Source organism: Phocoena sinus, chromosome 17, assembly GCF_008692025.1.
Source record: "Phocoena sinus isolate mPhoSin1 chromosome 17, mPhoSin1.pri, whole genome shotgun sequence".
In the NCBI taxonomy this organism is placed as follows: domain Eukaryota; kingdom Metazoa; phylum Chordata; class Mammalia; order Artiodactyla; family Phocoenidae; genus Phocoena; species Phocoena sinus.
In genome coordinates, this window is record NC_045779.1 from 45,829,741 (window position 1) to 45,845,607 (window position 15,867).

Sequence of the window (15,867 nt, forward strand, 5' to 3'; positions counted from 1 at the left end):
AAAATGGTATGTATGTCTCATCACAATAATTATTTCTGGTATTTTCTAAAACAATTCAATCACAACAACAGCAGAGCAAAATTAATGTGCTCTGGGAAACAGTCACAGATGGGTACACAAATGGGAATCAAATATTACCAGAAGGGCAAAAATAATCTGTATCATCCAAAAAAAGGCATAACTGTTATAAAGTCTAAATCAAGAGCTGTGAATCAGATTATACTACCCAGCGAAGATTTCTAATTTTTATGACAGCCCGTAACTGGTGTTAACAGTCAACTCCTTTGCCTCATTTATTTAGGAATTAAATACAAATTAATTTTCTTTGGAGAATTTTATAACTCAGGAGTAAAAGGAAATACCAGACTTGCAATTCCAAAGCTAAGAACTGTAACTCTAGTCATGGTCAAAGGGAAGAAAAGAAAACCTAGATAGCATAAATATAGGGAAATATAAAATAACTTACCTGGTTAATGTGCTCTGCTCCAGTCCATGTAAAACTGCAGGTATCATTACAACATAAGACATATAAAGGAGAGTCATCAGGGTTGGTACCTGATGGGCAAACCATGCCCATAAATACATCTTCCTCTTTTTCACTTGAGGACACTTCAGCTAAAAAGATTAAAAACATAATAGTTCATACATCAAGAAAAGACTTACAGCCATCTACTCCTTTCCTCAAATGGAAAAGCTCTAACATTTACATAGTATAAATAAGAAACTACTATATATTAATAAAATAAATTGACATACAAAGTCAACAATGCAAGGAAATCTAGTCAATTCTGGTACAAAGTAAAGCAAAGCATAATTATATCATAACCACATATGAGGACAATACAAATACATCAAACATCAGCCTTCTGAGTCATTAGCTCTACCTCATGCAGTTAAGATTCAAGTTCTAGCTCTACTTAACAAATTATAGGCAGTCACATAATTTATTCATAGCCAGTATTTCTTAAAAGATAACTACTAAATCTTTTAAAGGCTGGTTGGCAGGAACTGATATTCCTTAATGCTTTCTGTTAGGCAGTAAATCCAAGTCAGTAAGAACAGTAAGACTTCTGGCCTGTTCTTTCCATAAAATTTTATCACTAACACGAATTAACACGTGGACAGGTTCTAAGAATAATCCATCTTTTCTTTCAAAAGATTAATCATTACACAATCCATTATGGAATTTTTTTTTAATTTAAGGAAATTTATACCAGCTGCTTTTTGATGGAAAGTTAGAAGGTACAATATGCTTGAAAAAAGTATAAGCATATGCATTTCATACACATAAGCAAAAGAATTACCTTGATAGTTTCTAATCAGTATCATTTCCATATACAGAAATTAGGTTTGAATAATTATAGAAGAGAATCTATTCAAATTAAAAAATAAGCAACCCTTTTAGAAGTTGAAATAAATTACCTTTTGCAATTTTCTGGGCTGTTTCTAAAATGGTAATTGCAGCAGGATAAGCTCGGCCACTTACAGCTGACATAAATGGGGTCATACCTCTTGCATCCCTAAAATGAGAAAAATTGTATATAAAAATATTATCAATTATTGTCCTTCCTGATTATGAAAGTAACACATGTTCATGATGAAACAAAAAAACAGTTTTGTCTTAGTAAATAATGTCTCACCATTCAAAGAAAACCATCAGTGGTATTTTCTGGCCTCATATTACCTCACTTAAAGCCACTTTGTGGAACCTCTGTCTCTCTAAACCATGGTCTACTTTCTTGGCTTTAGTGACACTAAAGAATAGACCAGCAAGGGCTCTGGAGTAAACTAATACTTTCTAGACGTGAGCATAGTAATAGGCTCTATCTCAAGCTATTGTAAGGAGGATTATATGAATTATTACTTAAAAGGTTTCAGCACAGTGCCTAGCAAAAAACAAGTATTCAGTTAAGTGTTAGCTATTATTATTACGAGTTTCCTCTTTAAAATGTATTTAAACATTCTTCACTGAATTTCTATTTCCTCCTAGACCCCTCGCATTTCCCAGAAGTCAGTCCTCAGCCGTTTGTGCCTCTCTCTCTCTTCTGCCATAGCAACTACCACTTCTCTCACAATAATACGGTTCCAACACCTACACTTGTTTACTTGATAAGCCTACTTGGGATTTCCCAGTGGTATCTTACATTCAACGTGCCTAAAACTCAAATCATCTTTCTCCGCAAACCTGCTCTCTACCTGACTTATCTATGTCACCCAACAGTATCACTGTCCCAAGTAACTTCAGACAAAAATTTTGGTTCTTCACAAAGTATTCCTTCTAAAGCAATTTTTAAACTTCTGCATCTCATCTTTCTTTTCCATTTTCAACAACTCAATAGTTCAGTTTATTACAACACACATATTAAAGGCTATGACAGACATATAAACATAGCCTTGACTCTGGTTTCTACTCTTGCCTATTTTCATCTCTTTTATACCACCATCTCATTACTATTCTCATAATCCCACTTTGATACTATTACAATCTAACAAAGGCCATTATTGAGAGGATTCAAGCCCAAAGAACAGAGACCAAAGTAGTGATTTTAACCTATTTTTTTCAGATCCACTGGCTGTTGTTCTCTTCTTTCTAATCCTCCACTCTGAATTGGATGAATTACTGTTCCTCATAATATTCAGACTTCTCCATGTTGTTCTCCCTATTTCTCATGGTTCTACTCTTCTCCCTATTTCTCATGGTTCTACTCAAACTTCACTTTCATGAAGCTGCTTACTGTAGAATAAACACACTTCTCCCTTCTGTTTACTCCAAAGCACACTTATGTGTCCCTTTAGCCAGATTCAACCAAGAAAAAAGCTCAAATAAATAAAATCAGAATTGAAAGAGAAGTTACAACCAAAATCAAACAAATACAAAGGATCATAAGAGATTTACTATGAACGATTACACACCAATAAAATGGACAACTTAGAAGAAATGGATAAACTCCTAGAAACATACAATCTCCCAAGACCGAATCAGAAAGAAATAGAAAATATGAGCAGAATGATTACCAGTAATAAAATTGAATCGGTAATTTAAAAACTCCCAACAAACAAAGGTCCATGACCAGACAGCTTCACAGGTGAATTCTACCAAACATTTAAGGGGTTAACACCTATCCTTCTCAAACCATTCCCCAAAAAAGTAAGAGGAAGAAATGCTTCCACACTCATCCTACAAGGCCAGCATCGCCTTGATACCAAAACCCAAGACATCACAAAACATTTTAATTAATCAATCACAGGCCAGTATCACTGATGAACAGAGATGCAAAAATCCTCAACAAAATATCAGCAAACCAAATTCAGCAATAATTGAAAGGATGATATACCATGATGAAGCAGGGGATTTATCTCAGGATGCAAGTACGGTTCAATATCCACAAATCAATCAACATGATACACATTAACAAACTGAAAAATAAAATTGTATCATCACCTCAGTAGAAGCAGAGAAGGATTCTGACAGAATTCAGCATCCACTTATGATAGAAACTCTCCAGAAAGTGGGTACAGAGGGAACATACCTCAACATAATAAATGCCACAAATTGGCAGGCCCACAGTTAACATAATAAAAGGTGAAAAGTTGAAAGCATTTCCTCTAAGATCAGGAACAAGAAAAGGATGCCCACTCTCACCACTTTCATTCAACAAAGTATTTTAAGGCCTAGCCACAGCAATTAGATAAGAAAAAGAACAAAAAGGCATCCAAATTGGAAAGATGGAAGTAAAATTATCACTGTTTGTAGATGACATATACTACATATAGAAAACCCTAAAGATGCCACCCAAAAGCAATTAGAACAAATAAATGAATTGAGTAAAGTTGCAGGAAACGAAATTAATATGCAGAAATCTACTGCATTTGTATACACTAAAAACAAACTATCAGAAAGAGAAATTAAGAAAACAATCCCATTTACAATTGCATCAAAAATAACAAACTACCTAGGAATACATCTAATCAAGGAGGTAGCAGACCTGTACTTGGAATATGTGGAATACTATAAGACACTGATGAAAGAAATTGAAGATGACCAGAAATGGAAAAATAAACCTTGCTCATGGATTGGAAGAATCAGTATTACTGAAATGACCATACTACTTAAAGCAATCTACAGATTTAATGCAATCCCTATCAAAATACACATGACATTTTTCTAAGAACTAGAACAAATAATCATCAAATTTATATGGAACCATGAAAGACCCCAAAACAGCCAAAGCAATCTTGAGGGAAAAAAACCCAAAGCTGGAGGCATCATGTTCCCTGATTTCAAACAGTACTACAAACCTGTATTAATCAAATGGTATGGTACTAGCATAAAAAAAAGACACAGAGATCAATGGAACAGAAGAGAGGGCCTTGCAAAAATAAAAAACTCAAAACACCTTCTTGTACTAAATAGGGAAGGTGACATAAGGGTCAAGGCTGGGAGTCCCCATTCTGTAATAAAGACACATACCAGGGCTGGAATTCCAGCTATGCCACTCACTAGTTTTGTGAGCCTGGGCAAGTTAATTAACCCATGACAAAGGAGGCAAGAATATATAATGGGGGAAAAAGACAGTCTCTTCAATAAATAGTGTTGACAAAATTGGACAGCTAACTGCAAAAGCATCAAACTGGACTACTTTCTCTCACCATATAAAAAAATAAATTCGAAGTGGATTAGGGACTTAAATTTACGACCTGAACCCATAAAACTCCTAAAAGAAAACACAGGCAGTATGCTCTTTGACACTGGTCTTAGTTTTATCTTTTTTGGATCTGCCTCTTCAGGCAAGGAAAACAAAAGCAAAATCAAACAAACAGGACTACATCAAACTAAAAAGTTTTTGAGGAAACCACCAACAAAATGAAAAGCCCACCTACTGAACAGGAGAAGATATTTGCCCATGATATATCCAATAAGGGACTGATATCCAAAATATACAAAGAACTCATACAATTCAACATCAAACAAACCCAATCTGATTAAAAACTGGGCCGGAGACCTGAACAGACATTTTTCCAAAGAAGACATACGACAGATGGCCAACACACACGTGAATAAATTCAACATCACTAGTCATCAACATCACTAGTCATCATAAGTTCAACATCACTAGAAACGCAAATCAAAACCACAGTAAGATACTACCTCACATCTGTCAGAATGGCTATTATCAAAAAAGACAACAAATAACAAGTGTTGGCGAGGATGTGGAGAAAAGGGAAGCCTCTTGCAGAAACAGACTCATAGATGCAGAGAACAAACTAGTGGTTGCCAGAGGGCAGGGGGTTAGGAGAATGAGTGAAATAGGTGAGGTACAAACTTCCAGTTATAAAATAAGTCATGAGGACAGCATAGGGAATATAATCAATAAGACTGTAATAACTCTGTATGGTGACAGATGGTAACCACACTTATTGTGGTGGTCATTTTGTAATGTAAAAAAATATCAAATCAGTATGTTGTACACCTGAAACTAACATAATAAGTCAATTATACTTCAATAAAAAAAGAAGAAAAAACCCTTTTCTTACTGAGTCATCTCCATGGTAAATAATTCCCAGATACATCACTTAAGAAACTGTGTTAGCAACTCTAGGAAATTCTCCTGTATCTGTAGTATAAAAAAGCAAAAAGGGCCAGTTTGATCATCTCTATACTTATCACCTAAAAGTCAGGCAAAAGAACACTGCCTCTGGGCTTCCCTGGTGGCGCAGTGGTTTAGAGTCTGCCTGCCGATGCAGGGGACACGGGTTCGTGCCCCGGTCCGGGAAGATCCCACATGCCGTGGAGTGGCTGGGCCCGTGAGCCATGGCTGCTGAGCCTGTGCTCCGCAACGGGAGAGGCCACAACAGTGAGAGGCCCGCGTAGAGCAAAACAAAAGAACACTGCCTCTCCTAGTAACATCAGCTTATGAATACAGTGGCATACTGGGTGTTTTCCAGATATTTTATATGTTTTTTAGATAAAGGAGGAAAAAGTCAAGCACTGTGAGGGTACTAAAATAAAGCACTAGTGAAATAGAAATGAATTGTAGAAATATAAAATGAATTAACAACAAAGAGAAAGGGAATAAGAACATAAAATAACTTTTTAGACACCACCACGAGGAAATTATACAAAGGTAGTATGATTAAAAACACCATAAATGCAAAAAGATGACAACTGAGAAAATACAAACAGAAAGATATACTGTATGTATCCATATATAAACCATTTTTATCTATGCCTCAAACCACTAATAAATTATTAAGATGCTTCTGTCATAATAACTCTGTTTATAATCCAATGACTTATTTTACTAGTGTGGGGCAGCCTTCATTAAATCATAATTTCAAAAATTTGGTCATTTTCATCCAAAGGGCAGTAAGACTTAAACATGAAAACTCCCTCGCCCTCAAAGATAAAAAAACTCATAACACCTTCTTGTACTAAATAGGGAAGGTGACATAAGGGTCAAGGCTGGGAGTCCCAGTTCTGTAATAAAGACACATACCAGGGCTGGAATTCCAGCTATGCCACTCAATAGTTTTGTGAGCCTGGGCAAGTTAATTAACCTCTAAGCCCACTGCTGCAAATGTAAAGTGGAGATAATATTATCTACTCCAGACAGTTGTATCTAGAATAAGAGTTAATGCAAGTAGAGCTTGACACTGATTAATAACTATTATAAAAACACTCATCATTATGAGTTTGTAAAGGAAGATAAACAATCGAGTTGCAGGTAGAGATGTAACCTATTAATGGTTAATGAGCACTTACAACAGAATACTTATCAAAAGCTCTGTATGATCTCATGATGATTCTGTAAGCCAAGATTTCCAAAGAAACCATAAGAATCATCCTTGGATTTTCACAATACAGATTCCAGGCCCCATTTCAGACCTGCTGAGTTATACTTCTAGTGTAGAGCTTGGGGAAGAATGTGTATAATTTTTAAAGTTCTCCAGGTGACAGTGATATAACTAATTTATGGATTCAACATTTGAGAGCAACTATACTGTGATCTTTTTAACATATAAATATACACCCTCATCAAGCTAACATAAAATCAAACTATTCATTTAGTGTACCCTGTATTATATCAAGAAGGCCTCTTTCACTAGAGAGAGCTTACTTAGTAACACGGAAAATACAATGCTAGATTCTGATAAATTTTAAATTCAATTAAGATAATTGTTGTTCCATATGTTGCAAGATCAACTTAACAGTAAAAGGAGTAAAGCTAAATCTTCATATCAAAAGTATATTAAACTTCTTACTTGGCAGAGAGAAGTTCTCGTAGATAGGGCTGTAGAACAACACTGTCACATAACAATTTTAATATAAAATGAGCGTTGGCCTTTCGATCCTTGGATTCTACTACAGATGGCTCTGTGGAAGGACCTGTAATTAAGCAGATCCACTTGGTAACAAAAATGTTCAAAACAGAGTGAAAGACTGTTCTAGAATAATATACCAAGTATCTATCAAATAAACCACCAGAAAAATATTTGAGTATTGGTAACAAATTAATAACTTCATTACAGAGAATTTAAACACATTAACACATTTTATAAATCTCAACTGATGAAATATATGCACATACACACCACAACTTCACTGATATACAGAAGATAAGTCACAGAATTAGATATTTTTCAAGCCAAGAAGTCTCCTTGAGATAAACTGTAAAATAAACACTATATACAAAGTGTTTAGTTTTATCTTCCAAATGCCTAGGTAGATAAAATAGTAGAGATTCTCACCTGGAATGGTGGAGGTGCTTGGTCCTTGACCGGTGCCAGTCGCTGCTGTGGTAAGAGATCCCACAGCAGGGGCCAGGATAAAATCAATGTCACCATCTTTCAGTAAACAGAACAGCAGGATGTACATCATTATAGGCAACATATCCCTAACATGTTCTTTTAACTGGCCTTAAGGCTTTTCTCTGCAAGCCAAAAGTCAAATCGGACAGAGGCTTAAGTGGATGCTTCTTTTCCAAACTATAATAGAAGGAATCCACTAGGCAAACTATTAACTTATCTTGATATATTATTAGCTAGCTTCTTACCAGTATAGAAATATGTATTTCAGTAGAAGAGGGATATCTAACAAGACTTTCTAGAATTTTAATTTTTAAGTTACAAACATCTTAAACCAAATCTATGTAAGCTAGTTATAATACTCATTATGCTAATTTTAACAATTTCAGATTTCTAAATATCCCACTGAAATGTTTATTTCTTTTCTTTCACGACCCTGTCTTTTTGTTAAACACTGAATAAAATAACAGATCTTACCAGGATCCATTGCAGGAGGGTCAGGAACCCAACTAGGGGGAGCTATGGGGGGTGAAACTGGATCTTGGTGGTCACTGGATGAAGCTCCAGCTTCATGTCTACCCAAACCAGCCGCTCTCAATGAACGTCTCATCATTTCCCGTAATCTCAAACTAGAAGAACATGGACAAAATCACTACCACGTCTAAGTGTAAGGATAAGGTGCACAGAACTTCTCATCTGAGATGAAAGTTTGTTCTACAAGCAAATACTCCAGGCAGGAAAGTGAAGTACAAATGCCAATTCTGGAATCACAGAATAAGTCAGCAAGGGATAGAAATGGAACTGGGGGACCCTAGTACCCAGTTCAGCACTAAAACCACTATATTAAGCTCCCACAGAAACTTAAGCACCGGGAACAAAAGTTGCAGTGAAGTTAAGATTAGGAAATAATCTTTCATACAGTTAAGATAAATGAACAGCTGAACATTAAAACAAAAAAAAATTCTGTCCCCTGTTTATCATCAGTAAGAATTAAGTTCAATAGTAGACATTAGCAAAACATACTGATTAGCACAAAACCAATACTGTTAGCCCACTAAACCCCTTTTCTGTGCTCTCAAAAGCAATGGAACTAATATCCACACAGTAAGTAGTTTTCAAACAAAGATCAATTTAGGTTTATTTTTTATACAAAAAAGTTTTTTTAACAGTACAACTTCATCCCAAGGAAATTAATGAATGAAACTGGAGCTTGTAAAATGTGTTGTTAGATTAATTATCTGGGCGTGATTTTTTTTTTCTCCTGCTATACAGGTGTGCACATCGCTAAAAAGATAAAGAAATAATCACAAACACAGACCTCATTAGGGGAACTAGTAAACTACCTGTACAAAAATCTATACCTCTGAATAAAAGCTTACAAAGGCTACAAAATTAACACATTAAAAACTAGCAGCAATTAAGAGAGAGCACATAAGGCAAAGCCTTTCACTTGGCCACAATTTTAGAGCTTCTAAATGAATAAAGAGTAAGAATTCAATTTTAAGGGCCAGGCAACACATAAGGGACTGCTTTCTCCCAGGCAGATTTAATCCCAAAGACATGACATTTCTGATGTGAAAAACCTAACACCTTACCAGGTGAGCATTATATGTCTGCAAATAAGTAATTCAGAAATATTTGTATTAATGTTTTGAATCTCTAATTACTATTTAATCCGAGGGTAAGTGTGTTTTTCCATAGCAATACATTTTCAGTTTTATGAGTAAACTTTTTTAAAAATGCATTTAGAAGCTACTTTCAGGAACCCATCTATTTTATAAGGCTTGTGTATGATGATGTACCTTGGGGAAGAGAAACATTTTTTGGAAGATTCTGCAAAGTAAATCTTAATGTCTCAAAAAATATACTAGCTATTATAGTATGCACTATTAAAAAATACCTATAGTTAACTCTTTTATGGTACTGGTGTCTTCTCTCTCCCAATTTAGTTCAAGAGTTTTTATGATATGGAAGGGAGCAGGGAACAGTGATTATGATTCTTTCAGTCAAGGTCACGTCCCTGTCCAAGATATCACCCAAAGAGCATGGCAGGCTCCTTACCAGTAACAGCACACACCCGGGTGACTTCACACTGTGATGCTCCTACACAATTTTAAATAAGCTCAACACAGACACTTGGTATCCTCATGTGTCTTACCCAAAACACACAGAGAGAAAAAAATCAGCGGTAATTGGGAGGCACTGCAAATAACCTGAAAATAAATGCATGTTTTGGGCTTATCAAGAAGAATGCTTACACCAGGGTCGCAAACACAATGCCTACTGGGCCTGGAAAGTAAAATAAACTGAGGAAAGGGCAGTCAGGTGTAAGAAGTAGGGGGTCATGGCAAACTAGAGGCATACATGCTCATCTAAAGGCATTCGAATTTTAAAGAAAAAAAAAAATTTTAACATTGCACAGGCCAAACAAAACATATATGGGCTATTCTCCAACCTCTAGCCTAGAGCACATTAAGAATAAATGAAGATAAATTGAGACCATAGTCTCATCTTGAACTTGCAAACTCCCAACTTTGTTGTTGTGATGTAGTCAATTCAATATTATATGAGGGGGTCATTCCTTGTCATTTAAAAAAATTGTCCTCTACCTCTTTTCTTCATTAGGTCTTGGGAACATTTTTAAGTACAATGCCCAGCTCCTCATACAGATTCTTTCAAAACAAAAAACAAAAAAAAACAAAAAAAAGAAAATTATTCTTCAAGATGTTGTACACAATTCATGAAGATTCACCTGTATCCTCAGTGGCTGAGGACAATACTGAGGAGATACCACCTTGGCTGCTAAGATTCAGAGTTTTGACATTTCTTCGTATAGGCTTGCCTGGAGTCATCGTATTTTCTGACAATATGGAAGAATTCAAGGTTGATGTAATTTCCTCTTTGTAAGCACGTTATATCCATGCTACAGAAGCCTTAGAATCCAGTCATGTTCAAACATACCACTGTGACAAAAAAGCGAAGGTCATGTGTCTTCCAGATTAATAATCTCTAGAGTACATACACCTGCAATCAGATGCATCAATCAAGCTTTCCACTAAATCTGCCCTTTGTACTCAGGCACTATTGAGTCACATAACAAAACTTCTGAGTCAAATCATCATCTGAAGGCATTTAACAGTACTCCATTCAATATTGAAATTGCATCAGTTTTGAGCTTACAGCTCATGAATCCCAGCCTGCATACTCATCAAGGGGTATCGCCTAGAAAATCCATTGTAGGCTAGAGGAGGGTTTCACTTCAATGAAGCAGAGTCTGTGGACTTCCTACTGCCCGGCGTGGATAATAAGACTCCTGTGCTTTCATCTGTTCAACCGGCAGCCCTGAGTTTGAACTGGTTAAGAGCACTGCAGTGAAATCTTCGGCAAATGCCTCAAAGGAGCTTACTCTGCAAATTATTTCTGTGAGCAACACATCACCCACTCTTGAAGCTCCTTTTAGTCTTTGCCTTCAAAATAATCCTTACATGAAAAAAAGATGGCAGCACTGGCATTGGACCAACCATATCAGAGTCCAACTTGATTTGCACCTGTATTTTCCCTGAGGAAATGAAATACCTGAAATAATTCAGACACTAATTTCTTCATGAAGAATTTAAGTTGCTTTCCAGTTTAGACCAAACATTTTGCCTAGTGTAGTCCTAAACAAATGATAATTTCCATTTTGCATAGTCTACATAATGTTTCTGTACTATTTTAAATTATAATTTGGTCACCCATAACTAGTTTTTGATAAACCTCACTTCAGGATGTTTTTGAACCTGGGAAGCTATCAAGTTGGAACCAATTTTAGAAGAATCATTTTTAAAGGGAAAGTTGAATATAGAACAGAAAATAAGCAAAAGAGTGTCTTCGTTTTAAGTAGACTTTACAACCTATCACATTAGCACAGTGAGCAGTGCTTCCATTAATGATTTGTGAAGTATCCAAGAATTTTGGCTCTCATGTCTAATATAAATGTGTTTTCCTTCAGGGGAAAAAAAAAAACTACAAACAGCTGTATCCTGAATTCTTTATAGTCTTCATCTATTCGAACATCTAGTAATTTTTAATGTGTTATAAAGTGTCCATCTCACAACTCAGAAAGCCTGAAAATTTAAAATACCAAACATTCACAATATACATCAGCCTTTCATTTCTTCCCAGATCTTTAGGACATCTGAGAAACTGAGCTAAGTAAACAATCTGAAAATAAAAGATTGAGGTTCTCTCAATTATTATATTACTTGTTCTCCAACTAAAGAAAATAACTTCCTAGGAAACATGAATGATGAGTTTAAAACACATTCAAAGAATCAAGTTTGAACTACTTGTCTAAATTACCTCAAGTTTTTGAAGGATCCTAGGTCCTACTGTTTTACACCTAAACTCTAACTAGATATTGTCAGGTATTTTTCCCAGGCTGATATTGGGAGGAACAAAAACAAAACAAAAGGACCCACCAATTCATGCATATGATAGGAAAGAGATACACTTCTTTCTGTACTTGGATTATGTTTCCACCAATTAAACTTTCCTGGTAAAAATCACATTACCTTCGGCTACTTGATGATCCAGCCCGATTACCTGGGCCATTACTTGAAACAACTGATATTGCATTTGCGATGGCCTCAACAGCAGAAAGCCTTTCTGCAAATGTATTTCTTTCAGAGCGCTCTGCTTCTGAAACATAAGAGAAAAAAATTAGGATCAATTTAAACTTCAAAAATAACTAAGAGATGAAGTATGTACAGGTCATTAACTGCTAAGTGTTTTAGTATTCTAATTCACATACTAGTGATAACAGCTTAATTTTCCCTCCTTAGAGCAACACTTAAGCTAGATTAAACTATGACCTTTAATGTGAATTATTTCCTTATTCTGCCTTACTTTTAAACCCCCAAAGATAAAAAATAAGGTTATTCACAAGTAGGCTGAAATTTAGCTTTCACTACCGAGGAAGAAAAGGCCTACATATCGGTACCTCAATCTTAATTTATACACTACTTATAATCCTTTAGTCAGTCAACGATAACGAGATAAAGGTCAGAAACTTGCAAACCACTGTTCAAAAACGTAGTTACCAGAATATCATCTGCAGAATTCAAAATAAGGAAAACCATTATGAATTACACAGTTACACTTTAGGTTTTCAGTTTCCCCCTTCACTTAGCCAATTAAAAACTTTATGGCAAAAAGCTTACTTTTCCAAAAACATCTAACAACTCACTAGGTTATTTTTCCCTCTACATTCTGAAAATTGGGATACGAGTTGCCTCAATATAATTTGACTTAACTTGCTAAATAATTCCCACGGTAATAAAAGTCACCTGCAATTATAAAATCAGTAAAGCTCTTAAGTATCATATATACAGTTTGTACTTAACAGAGAAATTAGAATTTAAGGCAACAGAAACACAGTGATAAAAATTTTATTTATTCATGTTACATGTTCATCCCAACAGGCATTTTTACCTTCTGAGACTCCTAGATTTTACAAAGCAAAGTAAAAGTACATACAAATTCTTTACAGTGATTTTCTTTTAATAATTTTTATATTTTCAAAATTGCCCAAAATTCCTCTTAAAGATCATGTTACAGTTCTGAATCTCACCCTCTTCTTCTTTAGTTTCCTTATTGCTGGTTGGAAAGCAAACTGATACACAAGCATGCAAAATATTTCGATTTCCATCACATCTGTGGCTGATGAATGTCTGTAGCATCTGTAGATTCTGCTCTAAAACAACCGCTTGCTCAAGATTCATAAGATATTGTCGACAGGCCTCATAGTCACAGCGTAGGATGTGCTGCATTAACGTTTGTTTCTGTGCTCAGACAAATTAGGAAAAAAACTTCAATGAATTTGTACAGCACATTACACATGTAAAAAAGTTCACATGGCCAACACAATAATATAATCAGCTCTGCAGATACACAGAGACAATTTAAGGTGGCCTGGCAAAAGAAGCTGAACTTGAAGGTATCCTTAAGCACAGAATACAACTGACAGGAATGGAAGAGTGGGTAAACCTTCTGTAAAGGACCAATAAATATCTTCAGCTTCTGCAACTAACTCAACTCTAACTGTGGCAGGAAAGCAGCCAGATATACAATGCATAAATGGGAGTGACTGGACTGGACCTATAGATCATAGTTTATACAGCACCCTTATTTACATCATATATAACTATCAAATTAGAACTCTATTAATATTGTTAACCAATTAAGCATAGGGTATACATTTTATTCCAAGCTTATTCTCACCTCTTGTGCTCTTTAAGGTTACATTTACATCACACTATGGTACATGAAAGACAAAATCTTCAACTCCCCCCAGAAATAACGACAGACACAATCCCCAAAGGTGACAACTAATGTACTTCATTGTCAAAGACATGGTAGTAATGATCAAGTATTTATATATCATCTTCTACCTGAGAAATAGCATGCTGTGGATGGAATATTCCCCCCCCCATTCATGTTGAAGCCTAATCCCCAATGTGGATGGTATTTGGAGGTAGGGCCTCTGGACAGTCATTAGGTGGTGAGGGTGGAGCCTTCATGAATGTGATCACTGCCCTTAAAGGGGGCTGAAGAGACCAGAGTTCTCCCTTTCCACTGTGTGAGGACACATGGTCATCTGTGAACCAGTGAAAGGGCCCTCATCAGACACCGAATCTGCCCACACCTTGATCTTGAACTTCCCACCTTCCTTAATCATGAGAAGTAAATTTCGGTTGTTTATAAGCCACTCTGTCTGTAGCAGCCTAAACAAACTTAAGACACAGCATAAATAGACCAAAGAGTTCAAATGTACTTTTTTCAGAATGTAAACTATAGTTATGGGATATTTAATCGACTGAATGTAAAGCATTAGTTATGGAAAACAAGCATATCTGTTCATTTTAACTAAAATTGAGAACTGGAAGAAAGCAGGTGGGAAAAGAATGCGTGGGAATACAAAGGAAAGAAGAGAGATGCTTTTGAACTTGGCAGCTCTCCACAAATTGCCTAGATAACCCATCCCTTCCCCCAACCTTATGAGGATGAGAGGAAGTAACAATGGGGGAAGAAGGGCACAAGAAAATACAGCTAAAAAATTGTTTTCAGTACTTGACACACGTGAGATAAGCCATTCTGACTGTGGAATGATGATCCTGAAGTGACCCCATAAATTGCAAGCTCCAGTTCAAGAATATGAGGTGGGCCACATAAGACTAAATGTGCCAAAGTCTAGTGGCAAATATGCACTAATCAATATGTTGAGAGAATATGTCAAAGTCTCTCCAAAGAATGAAAAGTGCAGTACACTGAAAAATAACGAAAATTAAGATACTTTGCTGCACACTGCTGTGATATATAGAATGTTTTCAAGCAATCAGCCAGTCATCTGGCTGAAGCAGCTACTCTACAGGGAGCTCTCATCTCCAACCTGCTGGGCAGTACATGGGCTCTCACACTGACAGTATCAATACCACGCTTACTATGTTTATCCTGCATCACTGTATGTTGTCACTTATTCTTATAACACAAAGCAGAGAGTTCAGCAAAAATTTCTTGCACGTCTACTGTGCACCAAGCCCTAGTAAACGAAGGCTATTTAGAAAGATAAATGATGGCACACTTTATCGCTACCCTTGGGATGATGGCACATTTTGTCTTTACCCTTGAGATGCTGACAAAGTGCAGGGGTCATAGAATCAAATGCCTACAGAAGCATATGCAAAAGTATAAGTGAGTGGAGGAGGCTGGCTGTAAGAAAGGTAACACAAACCGTATAATAAATAAATGGTGACTAACATTTGGACTTAGAGCAACAAATTTTAAACAGTGGGAACTGCAATGAACTGGAGACACCATGTATATATAGCCTCTAAGAGGACTTAATGTTTTTTATAATGGCCCAATATCACCATTATCTTCTAATTCTTTAAGAGCACCTGAAAATCTGAGTTTTAAATACAAATCCTGTGATTTTTCTTTTTTTTTTTGCGGTACGCGGGCCTCTCGCTGTTGTGGCCTCTCCCGTTGCGGAGCACAGGCTCCGGATGCGCAAGCTCAACG

The 15,867-nt window shown here is 36.1% G+C and overlaps 1 protein-coding gene across 7 annotated transcripts in view; it reads right to left on the bottom strand.

Annotated features, from left to right (window-relative positions):
• Positions 1 to 15,867, bottom strand: part of UBR5 (ubiquitin protein ligase E3 component n-recognin 5) — a 142,801-nt gene that overhangs the window by 47,110 nt on the left and 79,824 nt on the right. For 6 of the 7 annotated variants that reach the window (XM_032609399.1, XM_032609397.1, XM_032609395.1 and 3 more), the window contains exons 21-27: positions 13,418 to 13,628; positions 12,360 to 12,486; positions 8,284 to 8,435; positions 7,750 to 7,845; positions 7,264 to 7,387; positions 1,423 to 1,520; positions 467 to 615 (exon numbers count right to left, since the gene is read on the bottom strand). In XM_032609399.1, coding sequence (XP_032465290.1) covers positions 467 to 615; positions 1,423 to 1,520; positions 7,264 to 7,387; positions 7,750 to 7,845; positions 8,284 to 8,435; positions 12,360 to 12,486; positions 13,418 to 13,628 — 957 coding nt within the window. The remainder of the gene's footprint in view (positions 1 to 466; positions 616 to 1,422; positions 1,521 to 7,263; positions 7,388 to 7,749; positions 7,846 to 8,283; positions 8,436 to 12,359; positions 12,487 to 13,417; positions 13,629 to 15,867) is intronic. The other variant, XM_032609394.1, reaches the window with a different exon arrangement.